The 24,085-nt window shown below is 35.5% G+C and overlaps 1 protein-coding gene across 1 annotated transcript in view; it reads left to right on the forward strand.

Annotated features, from left to right (window-relative positions):
• Nucleotides 1-1,780: 1,780 nt before the first annotated feature.
• Nucleotides 1,781-24,085, forward strand: part of SKAP2 (src kinase associated phosphoprotein 2) — a 179,748-nt gene continuing 157,443 nt past the window's right edge. Inside the window, exons 1-4 of the mRNA XM_036247317.1 lie at nucleotides 1,781-2,007; nucleotides 11,301-11,406; nucleotides 12,007-12,032; nucleotides 20,789-20,896. Coding sequence (XP_036103210.1) covers nucleotides 1,941-2,007; nucleotides 11,301-11,406; nucleotides 12,007-12,032; nucleotides 20,789-20,896 — 307 coding nt within the window. The 5' untranslated portion in view covers nucleotides 1,781-1,940. The remainder of the gene's footprint in view (nucleotides 2,008-11,300; nucleotides 11,407-12,006; nucleotides 12,033-20,788; nucleotides 20,897-24,085) is intronic.

Raw genomic sequence — 24,085 nt, forward strand, 5'->3', positions numbered from 1 at the left:
AGGGCACATGCCGGGGTTGCAGGCTAGATCCCCAGTGGGAGGTATACAGGAGGCAGCTGCTTGATGTAACTCTCTCACATCAATGTCTCTATCTTTCTCTCTAAAAAATCAATAAAAACATTTAAAAAAAAAGGAATTCTTAATTCTTCAAAGTTGGAGGACCAGTGTTGTAAAATGATTTACTCACCATTACCTCCACCAAAAAGAATTCTCATTTTCAGCACTCTTTCTATAATTTTTCACATGTCTAAATCTGAGTAGAATTTCGATTTCCATTTTAGAAAATGGGTTTGTTTTGGGGGTGTCTTTTTTGTTGTTATTTTGAATGTTTTACTTCAATTTTTGGTCTTGTTTTTTGTTTTATTTTGAGAAGACTCCAAAATGTCCTTAATTTTTCATTTTACAGTTAGTGAGTGGTATATCTCTTAGAAAATTATATCAAACTGTCAATGCATTTGACTATTTAATTTTTTTACTGTTACTGTCTGAGAACATTTTGTATGACATATTAGTAGAGCTAGTATTCTATGTCAGGTCTAGGGTTCCAAGTGGGGATGAGTTATGACAAATTTTGTGCCCTATGATTCTCAAAATACAATCTCAGGATGCCTAGCATTAGAACCACCTAGAAAGCTTGTTTAAAAAATGCAAATAATCAGGTCCTAGTGCAAACCGACTGAATCAGAATCTGTAGGAGTGAGACTTCAGAATCTGCATTGTAATTGTTTCTCTCTGTGGTTCCAATGCAAACTAAAGTTTAAGGGCCAATTATCTAGTCAGGGGTTAGATGTTAGAGGAATAAACAATTTACGTTGTGCTTGGAGGCACGATACATTTTCAAAATAGTATCATCTAGGAGAGGGCTTTGCCATGGCAGTTCCTATCAGAAGAAATATAAATATATATGTATTTTACACACACACACACACACACACACACACACACACACACACGGCACCAGAACGAGTCTTCTGGGGTCTTAGAGAAAACCTTGAAAGAAGGTTTACAGATAGAAGACACTCAATAGATATTTGTTGACCAAAAATCAGGTTGGAGTGAATAGATTTTATAATTCTAATCACCAGCAATTTAATGCTTGTAAATGGACAATGGTATCTATGTCTATTTAGCTTTCTTTTCTCTTTTTTTAACTCAAAAGAACAGTGACTAGAATCCCCCACTCTTGGTTCGCAGGAGGGGCAGTCAGGCACCCCGAGAATCCCAGTCAGGTAGAAAAGTAACGTAAGAGCCAATCAGGTAGCTCTCTGGACTGGCTTCTCAGGGAGGACTGGCGGAAGAGGGAACACCGTTACCTTCACTCGAGCGGACAAAGAAGGCCGTAACAGCTCTGGACGGTCGGAAATTCCTTCGCGTTATTAGGCGAGGTGTTAAATCTCCACGGCGCAGGCCGTTGGCCAGAAGGTTTCTCAATCGGGAAACTTGGACTCACAACGGACACCATGGTTTTCGGGACCCCGGGGAAACGGTCAGCAGTTTTGGCAGTACCAGTAACACAAATGGCGGCAAGCCGCTTCAGGCGCCGGATCAGGTGATGCAGCCCTAGTCCGCTCCCTTCCCACCGGCCGCTCCTCCTCCCGCTCCCTGACGTGAGGTGGGCGTGGCCTGTCCAGGGGCTCTTTTCGGAGCTTAGGAAAACCGAGGGATACACATGCGCAGTTGGACACCTCTGGCCTTCGGGTCTCCGCCCCGCCTATCGCCCCGCCCTGAGCTGCCGGGCGGGGCTGGGCCGAGAGTCCGGCAGCTGCTGGCTGGGCTTCAGTGACTTCCTTGTTATGAGCCCCGGCCCGGCAGTGTCCGGAATCGTAGCCCCGCTGTGCTCACCGGGACCGCTAGCCAGAGTCTAGGTCGCTGCGCAACCCCAGCCCGTCGGTTACCCTTTCAGCACAGATCCTTCCCCCGCACGCCCCGCGCTCCCTAATATGCCCAACCCCAACAGCACCTCCTCTCCCTATCCCCTCCCCGAGGAAATTAGGAACCTGTTGGCAGGTAAAGAGCGGGAAGGGGGCGGATAACTCTGCGGGGCGGGGGCGAGGGGACGGCGAGCCGACGGGGACAGAAGCTTGCAGTCTTTACCCTCCTTCTCGGGTTCCCCACGTCTCCTGGCCAGTGGGAGTGGGGCTGGGAGTGGGGAGTGGGGCTGAGAAAGGGAGTGGGCGTGTGTTGAATTTTGGTGCTATGATGGTGGGGAAGCCCTTATAGATAGTTTATTCTGCATGCATCGTAAATTCGCTGTGTATGTGTGTGTGTGAGAGAGAGAGAGAAGGGGAGAGGAGAGAGAGGAGAGAAAGAAAGAGAAAGAGAAAGAATATAAATGCAAGTGTGAAAACTGGGAAGGGATCAGTAGTCAAAGAAGTTGTTCTTTGGTTCTTTGGTGACCTGGTCAGTGGAGCAGAAGGGTGTAAAGATACAAAGAGATGTCTGAGCTACAGGTGTTAGGGATTATGGGATGGAAGGGTTTGTCATTTATAAAACTCCCATTTTTTAACTCCCAAGAGGACTTGAACATTCAGTCCACTCATATTTAAGACTTTCAAAGAGGGCCTGATTCTCAAATGGCCACTTGTCTTCAGCTTGAGTAACATTAAAAAGGAAGGATGTGTTAAACTCCAACTTCCTGTGTCACGATGAAAGTACTTCATCTTTGCACCCTCATCTTCCCTTTTCCAGTTTTACCATTTATAGGAACTTACTTAAAGTTAAAGATGCAGTTCTTCAAGGCTGTGTACTAAATATGAAGATGTGTATTGTAACTAAGGGCCAATGAAAAATTTATATCTCTGCACAAGGTAGAAAATATATTAGGCTAACACAAATCTTACCTATCTTGATGCTCTGGAATCCTTACCTTTATTCATTTTGTCATGCATACATCAGAATTCTGGAAATTGAATTTTGATCATTTTACTTTAGTTGTCTCTTAAGTATTTATCTTTCAATATTGGTCATGAATATCCTGGATTAAAAGAATTTCTCTTCGATACTTGTGTTACAAGTTGGTTATTTTAACTCTTAAAAAGCAATATCTAAAATGTGACTTTTAAAATAGGAAGCTACAGTTATAGTATGAGACCAAATCTGATGTGCTGTTATATTGTTTTGGTGGTTCACATCATGACTATGACAGAGAAAATAAAATCAATGGATGCAGACTTAGTTGGTGTGAACATGATTACAATGTGATGAGTGCATTTGTGGTGGGGTAGTATTTTACTCTAAGAAATGTTTGTTGTCATTAATAGGTACCACTAAGGGAAATATTGAAAGAACTGAAAAGACAGCTTTTATTCCAATATATTAGACTTTCATAGGAGTACTATTTTGTATTATTACAGTTAACATTATTTTTTGTTAAAATGCTGGAATTGTATAGAGTATTATTGTTTAGAGTTTTATTTTAAAACTAGATCAGAGTAATATTTATGATTACTCCAAAAAATAGATGTTACTATCTTCAGGATGTTCCAGGTCTAGAATTGAGCCCCTCCCTTCTTTTTAAAGGCATGAATTTTTTAATTTAAGCAATAAAGTACAGACCTCTGGGTGCATGGTTTTAAAGCTTGACAGCTCCCACAATAGACAGTTTGCTATTTTGGTCCATAATCATACATTTGCAGATAGTATGATACATAGTTTATGAGACCCTCTATTCTCTGATCCCCATATATTACAAGTGTCTCATGTAGACCTTACTTGAGTAATTTAATTAAAAGCTTAGAATTACATAATATTTAAATTATCTGCCAATGCTAACTTTCTGTATACTTTAGTCATCTCTTTCTTTAGTCAGATAATATAATTGCATAAAGTCTGAAATCAGCATTTTAAAAGTTATCTTATTGACATTTCTAATATTTCATATTATTGAAGCAAATCACACATTAAAACACATGAAATATTAAAACATTAAAAATCAGAGATTATACATGGCTTACACTATTTTTCAGAAGATATTTTTGAAGATGCATGGCTCTGAGGAAAAAAATATTCTAAAGAAATGAAATAAGTGAACTAGTGTTTTTGTTTTCTTTTTTAACTTATTCAAAGAAACTTAACATTTTATATTTGACTGTAATTTAAATCTTTTTTGAGCTGGGGAAGTTTTCAAGAATAAATGCTCTCAGCAGTTTTTTCACTAAAAAATGTCTGTTGGGATTGTGCATGATGATTTGTGTTGGGTAATAGTACATGGTTAGATATAAAATTACTACAACTGTAGATGGAGACTTGGTATTGGTTTGAAATGTAGAGATATTACTGGCTTATTAGTTCATTATTTGAAACTAACAACAGAGATATTGATGGTTGTAGTTAACAGTTGAGAGCTCTTGGAATGCAAGGCACTGTGCTAGAATTCCAAGGTAGAGAAAATAAGCACCTAAAGTTTTCAGGCGTTTAAAATCCCTTGCCTTCAGAAAAAAGAATGTAAAGTCAAAAGATAATGTCTTTCAAAATAAGATTGTTTGGACATTTTCCTTTGTATTCATGTGTCTATTATTAAAATCATTATATGTCATGTGTGTTAAATGTTTGACATTTCAACTGCTTGATAGAGGTAGGTGCTCAAATGTTTTCTTATCAATTTATTATTTTCTTTCTTGTTATTTTTCTTTTTGATTATAACAGTTTTAGGCTCCCCTCCCCCCCGCTTATCATTCCTTCCCCCTTAAAAAATTCTATGGAAATGCAAAAACACATAGATGTTATCATTCTTAACTCACATTTAATGATACTCTTGAAAAGGTAGCTATATTGTTAGTTATTTATATTTCTATGATTTAAATCCTGAAATCCTATACTTTTTAGAAAAGTGTTTTATTATTCTTTTGTTTCATGAATGGAAAAATGTTTACAGATTTTTGTTGTTAAAAGCAAATTTTGAACTGCCATATGCATGTGATCTCAAATTTTTTTCTTTTTTAAATTAAATTAAAATTTTAAAAATTAAATTTACTGGGTGACATTGGTTAATAAGATTATATAGGTTTCAGGTGTACATTTCTATGATACATGATCTGTATATTGCATTGTGTGTAATTTTTTCCCACAACAATGGAAGAACAGGTTTAGCCTGGATAATTAGAATCAAAGGATAACCCCAAATCTTGTCCATTTAATCTTCTCCTACATCCAAATATTTTGACTAGGACTAACAGCAAGAATAATCTTGATTTATGTGAGTTTTACCTCCAGGCAGCCAGGAAAGTGAGAGGAACTGGAACCACTGGCCCCCCAACCTCCTTCATTTGTTTAATCACCCTTTGAATACTAGAGTGTTAGTGGTTTGCAACCAGAAAGTCTCATTCATATGTTTTAGGACAACACATTTAGAAAGGAAAGCTGTAAGAAGATGTTAGTGTCTTAATATTGAGTTAGAAAATGAAACCAATGTTGATGTTAAAAGAAGAAAATAGTGGATGTCATCAGTACCCTGAAAAATCAAAACCAAACTAAACCAAGCAAACAATAAAATGGCTATGTGGTTTCTGCAAAGTGACCTTGAGATTCTGTTCATCTGGCAGTCTTGAAATACTGCATTTTCCCCTATTGGGGATCTCCAGAACATTTTTTTTTTTTTAACCTTCACAAATTATAATCAATAATCCCTTTAGGGGCATTCAGTAAGGAATGCAATTCAGTTGAAATAGAGGCAGAATTTTTTTTCATCGCTGAAAATAGTATGGTTTGATTTCCACCATTCCAAAGTTCCGTTTATAATTTGGTCAACATTTTGGCTTTATTTTTCTTATGAGAATTATTTATGGTATATCTAGTGTTCCATAACTTTCTTCCGGGGCATTGGCTGAGTATGTAAAGGGAAGAGTGCCACCTACTGAGTCACCAATAGTCACCTACTTCTTTAGCACCTGGATTTTTCTACAGAGCAAGAAAAGCTGGCCCCATTTTGGCTGTAATAACGAGCATAAAGTTGATATGAGAATGTTTTATCTCAAAATGAAACCAGTCTATAACATCTCTAAGATATTCTCTTCTAGAAATAATAAAATGTGTTTGTAAATCAAGGGACCAGAAATTTAGTTTCTTGTATGAGTCAAATAGCAGATAAATTAATATGTGATGTTATTATTTGCCTGTCTTAAGCATATGATGTCCTACTTTTTCTTGGGGTGGTGGGATCTTTGGGGCTGGCTTGTTTTCCACATAGCATTCCACTGGAAGTATTTTCATTTCATGTTACTAAATAAGACACAGTTTTTATAGTTACTCAATCCAAATTATCACTGGCTTTCTTGTTTACAAAAGGCAACCTTAATATACTAAAAAATGAGAAGTATATAAAAAATTTCCAAATGAGTTTATCTCTACATTATCAGCACTAACGCATTACTAGAAAGAAGATAGAAACAACAGAGTAGGAAAAGCCTCTAGTGATTTGAAACACAGTTCCTTTGTCTCTCATAAATTTAAGATTAAGTGTCATATATGGGTGATAAAAGTGGCATAGGCTAGTTTTTATATACTCATTATTCACTTAGTTTGTCTTTTTCAATTAAGGCCAAGTCTATTTTTTTCATTCCACTGAGTTTACATTTCTTTTTCAATCACATACTGAACACACTATAATAGATGCTGCCTAACAGTGACTATAGTGTAAATCTCAGACTAATGTGTTATTCACTGTGGCTTCTTTGAAAATGCGTGGTAAAAAGATTTTGATTATTATAGGGTGCTATTTATCAAGAGTCATCTTTTAGAGGTGGAAGATGTTCATCTCTATCCTTCAACAGCCCAGTTTTCTATCAAAATCAATCATTTAGCCTCCAAAACCAATTCTGAAAATGTTATCAGATGACAGGATTGTAAGACTCAGGTATGTTTTCTATGAGAACTCCTGTGCTTATTCATGCCTCTTCTTCCATGTTAGAAAAGTCCACAGTTCAACTATAACCTGTACAAGTACGAGGTAATCAAGAGAAAGGCATTGATCAAAGCAATCAATAACTTTTCAATTAACCATTTTCCAACTTTGGGCATTTGACTCCATTGATCTACATGTGCCCAGTTTAATTTTTATGTTTTCACCCTTAGGTGTGTTTGGTCAGTCATATCCCCTTGTAGCAGAGAAGAAAAGCATGTCTTTTTGTTCTGATGCCAGCTTAAAGTTTGGCTGGAATCCTGACCACATTAAGTTTAGTGATAACACCTCAGTGAATACAAACTGAAACCTGGCCCAGTTCATAGAGAAAGATGTGGAATTAAGTAGTAAAGCCATTTGGGGTGTGGTGTGATTGGTTTTACACTTATTTTATTGATCTGGGGCTGAGCAAATGGTAGTTGATTCAGTTCAGTTCTTGCCTCCCTCTCTCATACAGTTCAGATCATCACAGAGGCTGTGTGTGTGTGTGTGTGTGTGTGTGTGTGTGTGTGTCTACTCAGGTAGGTATTGGGTATTGAGGGACAGGCCAGAGAAGACACTAGGCATTACCTTTTTGACTAGTTTAAAACCTCTAGCCTAGAAGTCATATTCCAGGCTGTTTGCTGGTAGAGGATGGTAAAGGCAAGTGGTCAAACATCAGCTTTCTTCAAGAGTGGGAAACTGCTGTGTTCTCAGCTTCAAGAAGCCTGCAGTTTATTTTATTGTTTGCAAGAATTTAAAGACTGTTTTAACCTCGTGTGGTTTCATCTTTCCACTGTGTATAGAAGTTGGTAGAAAGCAGTTAGCCCTTGTGTGTGCATGTTAGATACCTGTCCTAGCCCTTCAGGTGGCAGAAAAGGAAAAGAACAATTGGAGTACCATTTGGTGACTTGGTGTGTGCTAAGTGTTTCCCTCTTAGGGGTCGAGATGGCTGATGAGAGATTTCTAACTTACACTTCTCAAGGATTGCTGAGCCAAGATATGATGTCATCTGTTTTGTTTTCAGACCTTAACATTTATCTACAGAGCGACTGTAAATCTGATCTTTTTAGAGGCCCTCTCCCCCAGATCTTTATAGTGCTACCGGGAGATAAGGTTTACTCTTGACAGTGTCCAGGAGTAACAGGAACAAAAATCACCACCACATTTACATTCCCTGGGATAACTTTTTGCTCCGTGATGACTTGGGAGCAGAGGCTGATGGAGATGGGGCTAATTCTGGGGATGTCCGGGGCACTGACCTGCAGTCTACCAGGCTGCGGGCCTGGGGACGGTGGGGGTTAGACCTGGTGCGTTGGATGCCTCGGTGAACCGTGTTTCTCCTGTTCAGCGGCGGCCAGTGCGCGCGAGGGGAGACCCCTCCTTCCGAGGAAGAGGAATTCTAACTCACCAGGCCTAGAGGCGAGCGAGAAGGCAGGCTGACCTTTTCTTGCAATCGAATTATGGCTGTTCCCCGAATTACAGGCAGTCTGCAGTCAGGGAAGTCTGCAGATGAACCCAGGGACCCGATCCCGAAGGAAGGGCGAAGAGGGCCACTGCGCTCCCCAGTTTACCGTTTGCAGGGCTATTCCGAGCACAATAAGAAGCTTCAGATCTCTCTTCCAACCAGCCAGAGGAGCGCTTGACTCGCCCAGGACTTTACAGCTCGCTTTTGAAATATTACCCCGGCTCTGAACCACAAAGCCGCAGCAGACCCAGTCCCATTTGTCTGGCGAAGGCGCTGCCCCAAGCCCAGGGCTGCCTTCTCACAGCTCCGATGACAGGGACCCCGGGGTTCAACACTCCGCGTGTCGAATGTCGCACGTCGCGGGCCTCAGAGCCCAAGCATCTCCCAGAAAAGCCCCAGGAACTTTGCGGCGCTCTGCTCTCAGCCTGGGACCGGCCGCAGGCCCCGCGCCCAGTCTCCTCTGCCCGGAGAGGCTGGTTTCGTTGGGTTCCAGAAGAAGTGGGCACAGTGTGGTTTTTAAGAAAAAAACACCCAGATTTCAAAGACTTAAAAACCTGACCAATCAGTGGGCAACAACAAACTTAAGGTTACTACAGTAATCGCGTCCACTTTAAAGCTCTTATTTGTTAAAAAAAGAAAAACAGCAAAGCAGTTTCTATGCTTTCCTCGTCTCCTTTGAGAAGTAATTTTAAAAGATTAATGTTTATCAGCCTTTTTAGTTGCCTTAAACCCTTTTTCTGGGATACGTTTAGGAATAAATACATTAAGACTACTTTAAAAATATAGATCTTCTCCCTTGCCCGATCTCTGAATCTCCCTCACCCCCACCAGCACCCCAGAAAAAAACAAACAACAAAATAGATTTTTTTCCCCCCTGCAGGCTACTCTCTCAACAAGTATTTCCTCTTCAAGTAGTAGCAGGGATTGGTATTTTAAAAACATTTTTTGAGAGTGTTAGGAGACACTATATAGAGCATCTCAGCTTTTTATGTTTTCTGTTTTTATAGAAGTGAAATGACCTTTCAAAGAAATAACTCTTGGGCTGTAATTCGTTCTGTTATTGCTTCCGGAGAGAGAAAATAGATCCCGTTTGTTTAAACTTGAATTGTATAATGAAAATGTAAAATAGGCAATTAAATACTCGTGGATGAGGGAATTAAAGACAAACACTGAGTGAAAGTAACATTAAGCAGACTATTCACCAATCATCGTGCCTGTGATTCTCCCAAGTACTGAGCCGGGTTGGAAGAATCAGTAGAGATGCTGCTCCTTCCCTTGTTCCACTTTCTTAGTAGTAGGTTTATTGTAAACATCTCAGAGAAGCCAATGATGGTTTCCATTTCAGGTAATATCTGACTGTCCAAAGGTTGTTTGCTCCTCTGGATACAAAATTTAAAGAGTTTAGAGGAGAGCACTTTAAAAAATGTTTTATTGTTTTGAACTCACTTTGGAAGTCTGGGTCTAATTTGCACTGGTACTGGGCTATGTCTCTGTGTCCTCTTCAAAAGTATGGACAGCTCAAAGAAAGTGAAGCCGTGACACTGCTTTCATTTTGTTTTGATACTTACTCTTAACATTAAAGCCAGAAGGCTATTTTAAAAATATGTATCAAGATTAAATTTTAATTCTTTCACTTGTCACCTATTTTACATATTGATTTAGGGCAAAATTACCTTTATACTCTTATTGTGAATGTATAGAATAACAGTTTAATCAACTTTGCTCATTGGCTCAAGATACTTTTGTAATCAGGAATTAAAATTAATTATATTCTATCTCAAATACTAGGCTTTAAATTGTTAATTGTAAGTACAGTTGAAAGACTCTTGTACTGCTTTGAATTAATACATGTAATAATGTATGCTTTGATACTATCTTTTTATCAGTGTGAGTTAGGAGATAAAGTAGCTAAGTAAAAAGAAAGGAAAACATGCACACATCTTCCATATGAAATATGGATGGTTTGCAGTCAGACCTACTTGCCAAATTTTAATAGTATCCTTTGTATTAAAGATCTAAAAGTGAGATTTGAAATTCTGTACATAAAATTAAAGTTGTACAATATTTCATGAACAATAAGAATGGAACTATTATAAAATTATATCAGTAAGGATTTGTTGGGATTTTATATTAGAAAGAACGAGATAGCAGAATAATTTAGAAGGGTTACTGAACTTTTTAAAAAAGAGGCTATCTGGAAATGTTATATGAGGTCATAGAAATATTATCTGTAAGTTACTATATTTTAAAATAGTGGATGAATCTATTGTTGTTACTTGTTCCTTTATTTAAAGAAATATTTTCAGGTGGTAATACCAAGGCAAGAAGCTGGAACACACAAAACCACACAATTGATTATCTTTTTATTTGAGAGTGGCTAGCCAGAGTGGGAGGGGCAGGTGGGAAGGAGGAGGGTTTAATATTGGGAATCTTGGCTAGAAAAGAGGATTTATTTATTTTTCTTTTAAGGCAATAAACACCTGAAAATAGATTACAATGGGACAAACAGCCCTTGCCAGAGACATTAGCTTATACTTATATAACATTGTGAATGACCTATTCCTACAGGAACTCACAAAATACTATAAAATGGTAGTAACACATGCATAAAAGCTCTGTGCTTGCTTTTATATGAGAGAATTTGTTTTATGGGGCACCATAGTTTATTAAAACTTGTGTGCTTCTTCCTGGTTTAATGATGCCAAACATCCAAAGAGCATTTGCTGTGCTAAGCATAAGTAGAGCATACAAATTTTATTAGCTAAGTGGTGAACAAATTTGTCCAACTTAGTATTTGAAACATACTTCAACTGTTATGCTTTGGATTGATAAATAACTGTAACAGATTGTACAGATATTAACACTTATGGGTAGAAACAATCATTGTCCTATTTGTCTTCACAAAAAAATGATTCTTTCTTACAATTTGTGTCCTGTTTCTTATATTTTATGGTTTAGATGTTGAAACATTTGTAGCAGACATACTGAGAGGGGAAAATTTATCCAAGAAAGCAAAGGAAAAGAGAGAATCTCTTATTAAGAAGATAAAAGATGTAAAATCTATGTAAGTCACTTACTTGCCTTTTATTACTATTTTTTTTTATTTAGCTTCAACTTTGTAATTAATGTTTTAATAAATAATTATCATTGAATTACAATTTTAATGTAATTTAATTGCTGCTGAGTATTTTTAAAGGACAATATATATTTTCACTATAACAACTTTTAGAAGTGGACATGGTTATCGTAATGCCCCCCTTTTTTGTAAAGGTTCTTGAATATGTATTTTTCTAAGCATTCTACATACAAAATTAAACTTTTTATTAGGCAAGGATATATTTGTTTTAAATGATAAAACATAGGTTGAGAATTTTAATATAAATATGGAAAATAACCTCCAGATACTGAAATGAATAAATATAAATTATAGATATTATAGATATGTTCTGATTTTACTACTGTAACTTAGGTCTTTAAACATAGTTTTAGTATAAATCCATAAAACTTTTGGAATTGTCATTTGAGGATAGGAGGTAGTTTTTTTCCTCTAAATATATGTTTATAATATACATTTTAAAATAGTTTTGAATTACTGTCACTTATAGACCTTGTTTTGATTTGTCAGTCCTTGTTTTAAAATATAATGCTCTTTTTTATTTTGCAGCTATCTTCAGGAATTTCAAGACAAAGGTAAATTTTCAAGTTTGTCAAAGTTGAAATTATTTTTTCCTTGTGGAAATTTTCAATAGGATAATCTAACACATACTGAAATGTTATAGTTGGAATCAAAATTTAAATATCTGACTTGTATACTTAGACTTTCAAGATGAGAGTGCTAGCTCCCCCTGCTGAGAAAAAAATTAAAAAGCATATTCGGAATCTACTCTGCACAATTTTCTGATGAAGAAATCTCCTGTAGTTAACGTTCTTAGGTTTGATGTGGCAGAAATTGGTTAAGAAAGGTGTATCCTTGCAATTAGCCATGGAATAGTTTGGTGAGGCAGAGGTGAGATGCCAACTCAACCCCATTTGACACCACAGTGATGATTTCCTGGTAATGATGGGAGCAGGAGGCCCTGTGGGTGGGTACGCATAGATAATGTTTTTTAAGGAGAATTGTTTTAAAAACAGGATCAATTTTTGTTGAGAACATGAGTAAAATTGTTTTCAAATGCTGGTTTTTAATATCCCTTTGATGTGAATAAATGTATGCCATATAAATTTTCATAGAAGGGAATTCATTTTCTTTTCCTTCTTTCTTTTATTTGAAATATGAGAGAGTGCAGGTAACCTGATTGTCTTCATTTAGATCTGAGAGACAGCTGCTTAGCACACTGAAAACCAAATCAGGAAAGGCACAGGAAGTTCCTTTTTTTTCATGTCTTCAGTTCTGTAAGGGAAACTGAGTATGGCCCTTACTTGCATGATGCTAATTCATAGGTCATGACCTGAACCCTGTGAATGCTGGTATGAGGGTCACAACATGAGGTCAGTTAACCTATATGGAGCTAGGATCTGTGTCTGGAGGAAAACAGTATGACATCTTCTAACTGGGGTTAGCAGATACCACAGAGTAATTCATATCTCTGCCAACTGATAAGTGAGAGAGTAGTGACAGTTTCAATAAACCAAGTACTTAGCCAGACAAGCCTAAAATCAAACAGCTTAAAAGGAAACCACAGTACTTTTCACATTAAATCATTAAGATTGTTGTGATTGGAGGAATGAGATTTTTTCCATATGAATTTTTAACACTGTTAAAGAGGAGAGTGGGGAAACTCCTTCTTCCCACAAATACCACTTTTGAACAGTCTACAACAAACCCTAAACCATAGGCTTAACAATGTTGCATTTTGCTTAGTCGAATATTGAAACGATACATTTATACATTTTAATTATAACTTTTTATGTAGTGTACTGATTATAGAGGATTTTAGATTTTCCCTTCTTAAAAGGCATATTTTGTACCAGAGATTATTTGTCATACTCTCATTGTGACTTATTTATACATTTAAAAAGTTTAAGCTAAGAAAGCATGGTAATATGAAGTCATTGTATGATTGCATATGATTCAGTAATAGGGTAGAACTTTCCCTTTGGTATTCAGGTTTAGGACTTGTTCAGGTGGATATTAAAATTACATTACTGAGATGCGTTCTTTGTCTCCAAAGAGAATGGAAGTTTATATGGTATTTGATAGAAACTGAAAAATGAGCCTAGAATAAGAGTTCAAATAACACAGAATTCAGAGATTCCCCATAATCATTTGCCTTTGAAAACGTCATTTGTAGTTCAATACTGCTGTTGAGTTAACTGATCACCAAGAGTGCCTCTTCAGAGGTGAGTCTGTGGATAAATTAGATGTATACCTTGGAGAAATATAAGAAAAGGACCATTCCTGTAGTTTGTTAGGAATAGTAAACAGAAGTAGTGCCCACTTAATAGTTGCAAAGTAATTATTCAAGATACTTTTTTATTCAAAAATAGGAATTTATTAATGATCAGATTCTACATTGAGTAAATTCAGTACATCCCTGAATGTTTTGAAAGTGTTGCTTTTCTTTTTCATTTTCCCCTTGGGGTTTTGGATTGTCTTCATCCAAGGAGACCTGGGCAGATTCCTTTTGGCTGTTTTTGTTCTCTCTCTCTCTCTCTCTCTCTCTCTCTCTCTCTCTCTCTCTCTCTCAGGTCAGTATGGGGTCACAATGAAATGAACAGAGGCTGTTTTCCTCCTTTTTACCTTTAGACTCCTATTGGTTTTACATACTTTGTTTTTGGTTTTCAAATGACAGTTAATTACCATCTTAATATCATTACTGGGAGGGAAAAGGACCAGGTAGTGAGTTCTTAAATAGAATGAATTAATTCAGATTTATTCATTTCTATTGAGTGAGCTATTAGTTTCTCTAAGGTACACAGCTGTTTAATATCCTTCCTTCTCTTCCACATTTCCTCCTCCCTCACACTAGAAATACTAAGCCCCATCATGAGACTGAACAGTACAGAATTTGCATTTTGCAGTATTTCAGTTCTTAAAATTATTTGAATAGATACACTAAGCTTCATAGATCTCAGAAGATTTAAAAATGTCTTAATTCCATTTTTTTGGGGGATGAGAATGGTTTGTATTATAAGAAACTTATTTTATTACAGTGGCTCCTAGATATTGAAGCTTGTCCATTAGATTTTTTACTTGCAGTTTATATTTATTTCCATAGCAAGCTGTGTTCTTAACACTTCCCTTTTTATTTCTTTAATTTCTTAAGGTTCTCATTTTTCTCTCTTCATATCCTGAAGTCTACTTTCTTTTGAGGAAGTTTGCCAGATTGTGACTTTAGAATAAATGATCAGTTGGTTTTCTAAATTTCTTATTTTGCTTGTACATAAGAAAGAATTAAATCTAAGCAACTAAGAGCCCTCTTGCTAGCCTAGTCCCTGTTATTCATTTGAAATATTGCCTGTTCTATCTAGAATAAGAGAGTTCCTTCCTTGTGTCCTTTAAATATTGTACATCATAGAGTTATTAGCTAAACCTGGTTTCCTATTTTTAGTTGCCATAGCCTAGTAATGTAATGTATATCTGATTATAAGCTTTATGCACTAGGATTATATTTAGAGTTATTTTAGACTAGAATTATGATTATTTTAGAATTTGTTCTGTGTCACATAGCAAGGTCATAGGTCTCTTAAATATGACTTAAAATAATTGAGTAAAAACTGTTATTGACTGAATATAAAATATAATTTTTAATATATATTAGGTACATGATAAAAATGCTTTACTTGTAGTTGTATCTTGCCCTTACATTAGTCTTGTTCTACTCTAGTGATGATTTAGGTATGATTCTTTTCTTTTCTTTTTAATATTAGAGAGAGAGGAAGAAAGAGGGAGAAAGAGATAGAAACATCACATCAATGAGAGGGAACATTGATTGGCTGCCTCCTCTATGCCCTGACTGGGGATTTGGCCCATAATCTGGGCATGTGCCCTGACCGGGAATCGAACTGGCGACCTCTTAGTGCATGGGTCGATGCTCAACCACTGAGCCACACCGGCTGGGCTAATTATTTTCTATATAGAATTATTAAGCTAATGTGAAGATACCTATGCAACATACATAGCAGGTGTTCAGTAAATATTATATTCTCAGATTCAACTTCATTTATCAAGAGGATTTAAGTAAATCTTGATTTATAATTCAAATAGTTTTTGAGGAAATCATACATTATTAAAAGGAGGGCATATATATTCACATGAGACAAATATTTCAAGAGAATATTTTTCAAATTTATAAAATATTAGTGCCTTAGAAAACATGAATCTATTGTTTTCAATTCCCTTTAGGTGCCATAGCTATTCTCCTTTAAAATATTTACCACTAATTATTATTATTATTATTATTTTTTTTTAATCCTCACCCGAGGACATTTTTTTGTTTTTTTGTTCAGCTAGAGCAGGAGGGAGAGAGAGGAACAGAGAGAGAGAGAGAGAAACATCGACGTGAAAGGGACGCATCGAGTGGCTGCCACCCGCACGACCGACCAGGGCCGGGGACAAACTGCAACCGAGGTACGTGCCCTTAGCGGGAACCGAACCCAGGTCTCTCAGGACCGCAGGCCGACGCTCTAACCGCTGAGCCAAACCGGCCAGGGCTATTTACCACTAATTAAAAACATGTAATAGATTGTGTCTTTAAGACTCCATTGATACTGTTAAATATGTGTAGATTTACTTAGCAATTTTTGTTGACCTCATTTGTATTATTAAGTTTATTAATGGACTAAACTACTTTTTCAAATAGCAGGATTGGTAGGTAAGAAGGGACCCATTTTAGTTTGTTCTGGTGCAGTCTTTAAGAATAGCAGAAAAGTCAGAAGTTTGTGTACTATTTAATTCCTTTTCTTTTACCTCTCCTAACAGTGTATGTTCTGTTGAAAGTTAGCTCCTCAATGAAATCTGAGCAGATGAGTTGTCGCTCTCCCCCACCCCTCAGTCTCTGGCTTTGTACAAACGTGTTCAGCATGCTCGAGGTTGGGCCCTACAGGAGAAGTATATTGCAGAGGCAGAGCTTGAGAAGTGCTGTTCTCAGTTGAAAACTGCCTCATATTTGCACACTATAAATTAGCACTCCTATGGTAGAAGAGTTATGAAAAGAATCTTACCTGTGGTGACCTAAATCTTTCCAAGCTTTAAGAATTAAACGACAGAATCCCTTAAGAAATGACAAGTTAAATGTGTAGTTCTGTCTATTTAGCTGTATTTTATTACTTCTGAAATTGGTTTGGGCAAATGAACTGAGTAGAGAATTAGAAATTAATTTGTTTTCACTCAAGTAATTCTCCCCCACCCCCAAGTTTGTCTTTCATGCTCTATAAGAGGAAGCAGTTATATCTAAATATTAGGTATATTATTTAGTTTATGGTTTACCTGATTGTGTTTAAAATAAGACAAAACAAGCAGTAAATTGGTTAAATCAACTTTAGTGGTGGTAGAGATCATGACTGTTCAGTTGCTGTTGGGCTTCATCTCTAGGAATTTAGGAAAATGCTAATTGATGATGAGCCATATAAAATAGAAGGTTGAATAGTGATTTGAACCCAACTATTATAAATTTAAAATGTTTTTCTGAGAACTATGTTGCTGTGGTACGATTAAGCCTTAGTTTTGCTGTGATATTTTAGTTGCCAATGAATATGGAAAGGGAAGTCTCGGATCATTGTCTTTTAGACTGTTAACTTTGTATCGTTAATTAAACTTTTGAAAGTTGTGGGATAAATCACATGCTTTTCTGGGGAAACAAGAAACAGTATTAATGAGCAACAACCCCATAATTATCCTTGTGAGTACATAACAGGGACACATTCATGTCTTTTCTTTGTGCAATAACTTTTACAAAGAAGTATTTTTAAACTGATCATTAATTTTATGACCACTGAAATGAGATGCAAAATTTATGCTGTTGTCACTGGCACAGGCTCAAGGCACCACTGACATTATGTGTGATTGTAATAGAATGGCTGCCAACTAATGGTTCTGTAGACATTTCATTTGAGCATGCTTTTCTTTTAGATGTCTGATTAGGCTGTAATGCTTTCAATTATGTCTGTAAATTGTATTGGATACGTTTACCTGATGCCCATCGTTGCTTTGGAGTTCAGTTTTCTATTACATAAACACAAGTTGAACATTTTCCTTTTAATTTATAGGAGTCTTTGCAGGTATAGCTGCAAATACTCAACCTCTGGGGAGAAAAAAAATACATTGCACTACTCAACAGCGACCCCTGTGTTCAATTAAAGGTCCTTGTAATACAGAGGTCTTTATTGGGTTGAAAAAATAATTGGGGAAGGGGGAAAAGGGATGGATCATCACTGAAACAACAGTAAAATGAAGACCATTTTGAAAAATGATGTGTCCTTTCAACTTAATGCAGGTTAAAAAGGGAATAACTCTGTACGGGTACCACAGAGATTCTTATTCTTTACTTTCTGAGTTAATTCAAGGAAAGCATGAGTTAATTCAAGGAGGGGAGCACGAGTTCAGTAGCAGCACTTAATTCATATTGTCTTGGATTAATATAAATATCACACTGACAAAAAACAACAATTTGAGATGAACTGAAGTTATTGGACAATTTTACTTTAATATATATAATCCAAAATTGTTTTTTAAAAAATATGCTTTTATTGATTTTTTAGAGAGAGAGGAAGGGAGAGCAAGAGCTAAAAACATCAATGTGAGAAATCATTTGGCTGCCTCCTGCACGCCCTCTACTGGGAATTGAGCCCACAACCTGGGCATGTGCCCTAACTGGGAATCAAACCCGGACCTCTCAGTCCAGGGGACAACGCTCAGTGCACTGAGCCACACCAGCCAGGTCAAACAATTTTTTGAATAAAACAAAAAGCACAAAAGTCTTTAACATGTCATTGACCAATGTGTGTAGAATATTCATAACTCATATTAAATATTATTGATTTTATAGCTTTAATAATGACCTTTATGCTGTGTGTGTGCATGTGTGCATGTATGTATATGCATGGATATACACATAAAATATATAATGGATATTATTGAAGGATAACAAATTCTGATTTTCTTTTTCTTTTTTTTTTAATCCTCAACCGAGGACATTTTTCCATTTTTTGTTCAGATAGAGCGGGAGGGAGAGAGAGGAAGAGAGAGAGAGAGAAACGTCGACGTGAAGGGACACATCGAGTGGCTGCCACCCGCACGACCAACCAGGGCCGGGGACAAACTGCAACCGAGGCACGTGCCCTTAGCGGGAACCGAACCCGGATCTCTCTGTACCGCAGGCCGATGCTCCAACCGCTGAGCCAAACCGGCCAGGGCTGATTTTCTTTTTTTAATTGAATTTATTGGGGTGATATTAGTTGATGAAATTGTGTAGGTTTCACATATACGACTCAATAATATATCATATGTATATTGTTTTGTGTGTTTACCACCCCATGTAAATCTCCTTCCAGCACCATTTATCCCCCCCATATACTCTTCTACCTCCCCCACCGCCCTGATTTTCAAAACTTAAGTTTCATTTTTTTTTTATCTTATTTTCATATAGAGTTTAATAGACTTAAGCCCAAGCATATGAATATTTTTCAAAATTCTTTCCATTGGTTTCACTGTTGTATTTTAATATTCATAACAGTGTAATATGCTAAGTGCTAAGTTCTGGTGATGTATTTGAAGTATCCTAAACTTTTTTTTTTTCACAGCAAGATTTATTTTATAGATAATGATATGAAATATTTAGAAAATTTATATTATAAAAATTCTTACTTTATTAAGAATATAAGAGTACTCTAGCAACTAAGAGCAATTGAGAATTTTGTGATTGTTACTACCACGTGTTCTATGAGCTGTCATTCCAGGTTCAAATATGTTTTTACCTGCACTTTATGTTCTCCCTTACCTCATGTTTAAAATTAGAGCACTGATATTTCCATAAAAGGAATATTGTAAGGGATCACTGAATGTCCTGAAGATACTTTGAACATCCTGTAAGAAAGAGAAATTAAGATCTGAAGAATGAGTAGGATTTGTATGTGCTTACTGCACTTTTAATTGGGGAAGAAACATCACCATGTATGATGCACCTGATGGTGGAATCACTAAGGACAATAAGTAGTCATCTCTATATTCTGCTCTTATTGTATTGATGGGCGATATTACTGTTTTTATTCTGGAGATCAGGATGATCAATGTTGAAATATCAACATTATAAGGAAATAGATGAATATTGATTTTTAAAGTTACTTTGACGGTTTTGTGTTAAAAAAGGCTATTTTTTCCTACCAAAAATTTGACGAAAAATGGAGTGCTACCCATCAAATGGATGTCAGAGGACACAGATATCCTTTGGAGTGACTAGTAGCTTTCATCTGGATCTTTTCGGCAACCATGGTCTAAAAGTAATTCTGTAGGTGCTCTAGGGCTCCTGTGAACGTTTTCACCCATGCTTTTTGGCTAATCCCTAAGGTGGCTGGTTTTCTCTTGAATTGTTAACAGGTAGATAATTGATAAGATATTAAGTATATATTTTTTGTTTTTGAGTATGGGTGAAAAATAAGTGCTTATATATAACTGGGCTAGCAAATATCTGAAACATTTTTTTTCTTAAATCATTCTAAATGAGTTTGTGGAAAAAATCCAAACCACAAGATTTAATTGTGGGGATTAAATAACTTCAAACCAACCAACCAACCAACCTAGGATTTGGAAATCATGTAGGAAACTGGCTAGAATATTAAAACTGGTTAGAACATTTTACAGTAGATTAAAAATAATTGCATTTTTAAGAGCAGTATCCTGTACAGGAAAGCTGCTTTAAAACTCATAGAAACCTTTTAGATTTGAATAAGGTTATTTACAAACTAGATACCTTCAATTTTCATCCAATGGTATCTCACCATTTTAAAATCTACTCTAATATTATCATGTGATTTTTAATGAAAGCATACAATGTTCATATGGCTTTGAACTATCAATTTCTCATAATTTTTCAAATATTGAGTAGGTAAATGGAATAATTTCCCTGTTGTACTTTGCATGTTTTTATTTATTTATTTATTTTGGTCATTGTTATCATGATTTTGGTTTTATTCATTTGTTTATTTTGGATAAACATTTTGTTTTATCCTGCTTCTACTTTTTTGTATTCATCTTTGTAGAGATCATCATAATTTTGGAAATTGAATCTTTTTGTATCAGAAATAAACAGTTGTATACTGACCTTCAAAAACGCTTACTTTATCTAAATGACAGTGGATATACATAAAAATAGGACCTGTTTTTATAGTTCAAAAAGTTTTCTTTTTTATGACAGCAACTGAATTTGATAGGAAAATTTACCTCTTCAGGCAAAGTAACATTTTTTAAAGATGGCCAAATTGTAAAAGGCTTTTCTCTAATTCTTTTACAGGTGATGCAGAAGATGGGGACGAATATGATGATCCTTTCTCTGGGCCTCCAGACACTATTTCATTAGCCTCAGAAAGATATGATAAAGATGATGAAGCTTTCTCTGATGGTATGTGATATTTTCCCATAGACTATACCTCTTGACACTCTAACACAAAACAATGCAATGTGTAGAGGTGGTGGTACTGTCTGAAAGCAGATAAATGCAGAGGCTTCAGTTAACTTATCTTTACCCGGACCTTTTAAGGAACAGAAGAGCTCTCTCTAGTGGTTTTCCTAAGTATGTAGTTCCTTCACTTCCTAGGAAATTTTCTTTGCAAGAATTTTTAGAAGCGTGCTCGCATCATCATATTATTAGTAAGTTTGTTGGTTAATTTAATATTATAAGATTCTTGCTTAATTTTATTATGCTGCTAATGGCTTATTGTATTATTTATTTTATAAATAATGAAAAAGGTTTTTGATCTCTTTTTTCCCCCTGAAAACTTCATATATAATTAGTTCATAAAATATTAAATTAATTATTCCTACATTGCCTTCTCACATTGAGACAGGTTTTCATCAAAATGCTTCTTTTAATACTTATTTTCATTTTTCTGATTATCACCTAAAAGTGCCCCACATTATGCAGTATATTATAGTACTTGTAATAATTGAATTAGCAATAAAGTTGATTGTTTATCTCTAAGTAATTTTTAAAAACTTGCCAAAGTTATGAAACTTGCTTTGCGTGTAGCGGGTGCTTTCTCTGTCATAGCCAGCTGAGTGCGTCTGTGTTATAGAGACCTTGTCAGGGTGAAATAGTTATAAATTAAGAATGTATGTCGATAAATTAGCCATGCATATTAATTTGTGGCACTCAAAGTTTCGCATAGACATAGAAATGAATAATGCCTTCTGCCACTACATGGTGATCAAACTGTGCAGTTCCATCTCTAAATACAATTGCTGAATGGAAATATGCTTCCTGCAACAGAGCACTCCACATTTTATGTTATCCAGATTATTCCCTTTGGAAACATAAATTGCTTTTATGAGGTATAAAATTATGTCTATTGCAGAACAGGGATAAGTCAAGTACATGCATAAGTGATAAACATTCTAACCACTGATTCAGAACAACACAATCTTTTTATATTCAGAACTTTGTACAATGTGTAGCATTAATAACCATATTCATTTTATGTTGAATTTTACATTTTGGTAAACATTTAATTTTTATTTTTAAATGAAAGGATTTTTTTCCTTTATATTTTCTATCTATTTTTTAAAAAGACGCACACGTCTTCTTCGGTCACACTTGCTATCCAAAAGAGAGCATTACCCTTTCTAACCTGATCTTCAAAAGCACTTCTCCTAGAAAATGTTTTATAATTCATAAAATAATACTTTCAGGCAAAACAATGAATTATTATTTGAGTTGATCTATTTTAAAGACACATTACAATGATTTGTTTTGCTTCTCTGTAAAATATTGGTAGATAGATACACACATATACAGACACAGAATATTTATACTCAGGAGAACATATACACACACACACAGAATATACTCATAGAATATCTATACTAAGGATTTCTCAGAATAGTATAAATATTTAGATGTACAAGGGCACATTATATGCATTCTTAACAATATTGCAACCTAAGAAATCCAACAATTAAATATCTATGAGAACCAGTGCTTTGTTAGAAAAAGTGAATTGTTATTATTATAGAGCATTTACATAATTATTGTATTTTCTTTTTTATGAGTAAATTATTTCATAACCAAATATACAGGAAATACATTAATAGCATGAAAATATTTATTGTGAAAGGGTTACTTTATTAATATTTCAATATTATTTAATAACATATTTATGTATAACATTAAATTTTTTGTTAAATATTGGTACATTTTCATTAGTGTTTAAGAAATTCTTAAGAAGATTGAAAATTTAACTTTTAATATTATTTATTTTTGATATATAAATAATACCATTTTTATATTTTACATTTTCATCTGAGAATATTATAAATTAATTTTAAAGCTACCATTTGGACTTTTCATTTCTACTTTAAAATAGCATCTGGCCATATCAGTTTTTCTCTCTGCAACTTAGATTTGTATGTGTTCTCTTTCCATTGATGAATAAATTTTTCCTTCATTATGTGATCTCAGTCTAATGATATATTAATTATAAAAAGATAATGCATTTAACAATAAGTATAACTAAATTAGCACAGGTCACCAAAAGGCCTTTTGTCAAATCAGATTGTTGTTTTGTCCTTTTGACTTTTACCTTATGGTAGGCACTAACAAAATATCTGAACTTTGATGGATGATAAACTCTAAACATGATATGTATTTTTCATAATGCTAATGTAATTTTCAAGGTACTGAAAAGGTCAAACCTGCACATCTCTGTGTGCATTCTAAGTCTGTCTTTTCCTTTAATATTTCTTTTTCTCTGTTTCTCTGGTTCAAAAGTTCACTCAGTTCCCAAATGGCTACCTAATTTTCCAGTTATTCCCTCAAGCCATATGTGTTTTGGTTTCTTTATGGTTTATTAGGTACTGTAGGAAAGTAGCATAAGTTATATCTTCTAATGAAATTCAAGCACACTTCAGTGATGCTTCGACTTGATTGCTGGTAGCAATTAAATCACAGCCAAGGAGAATAATGCATAATCTCACAAGGTCCAGACACCCTATAGAAACTGAAAGAGGATGAAAACAGAAAACAAAAACAAAGTCTCTCAACCCTGCCAGACACGCTGTTTCCAGCCTGCCGTTTTTTTTTTTTTTTTTTTTTTTTTTTTATTGGCCAACTGCCTGATTGATAGCAAAATCATAACTTGCTGCATGCTAACAGGCAGAGTTCACTTGTAGGTTATTGTGAGCTGATAAAGGGTTAGATGGAGTTTTGATTTTCGCATTGGACCTTGGTACACCAGATTAATGGAATTTCAATGAGAGACTAGAGTAGCCACAGCTTTGTCAGAGAAACAGATGGAGATTCTATAGTCATGTCTACTCATTAATACTAGTTGCCTGAAAGGTGTGCTGCTTCTCTATACAAAAGAGTTGATATAATTGATTTTTGAGTGGTGCATTGAAAAAAAGTACCTTATTGATGACTAGAATTGTAACATAGATGGTGACAGATTTTTGTACAGCTTGTAGCTTAAAAAATATCATACTTTGCAATTTTTTTCTTCTCTCTCTTTGGACATGCTTTTTATTTGTATTTTTTTGAGGAAAAATACATTTTAAGACCAATAGCAAAAAATGAAAAAATGACATGCTAAATTGC

Source organism: Molossus molossus, unplaced genomic scaffold (genome assembly GCF_014108415.1).
Source record: "Molossus molossus isolate mMolMol1 unplaced genomic scaffold, mMolMol1.p scaffold_m16_p_7, whole genome shotgun sequence".
Classification (NCBI taxonomy): domain Eukaryota; kingdom Metazoa; phylum Chordata; class Mammalia; order Chiroptera; family Molossidae; genus Molossus; species Molossus molossus.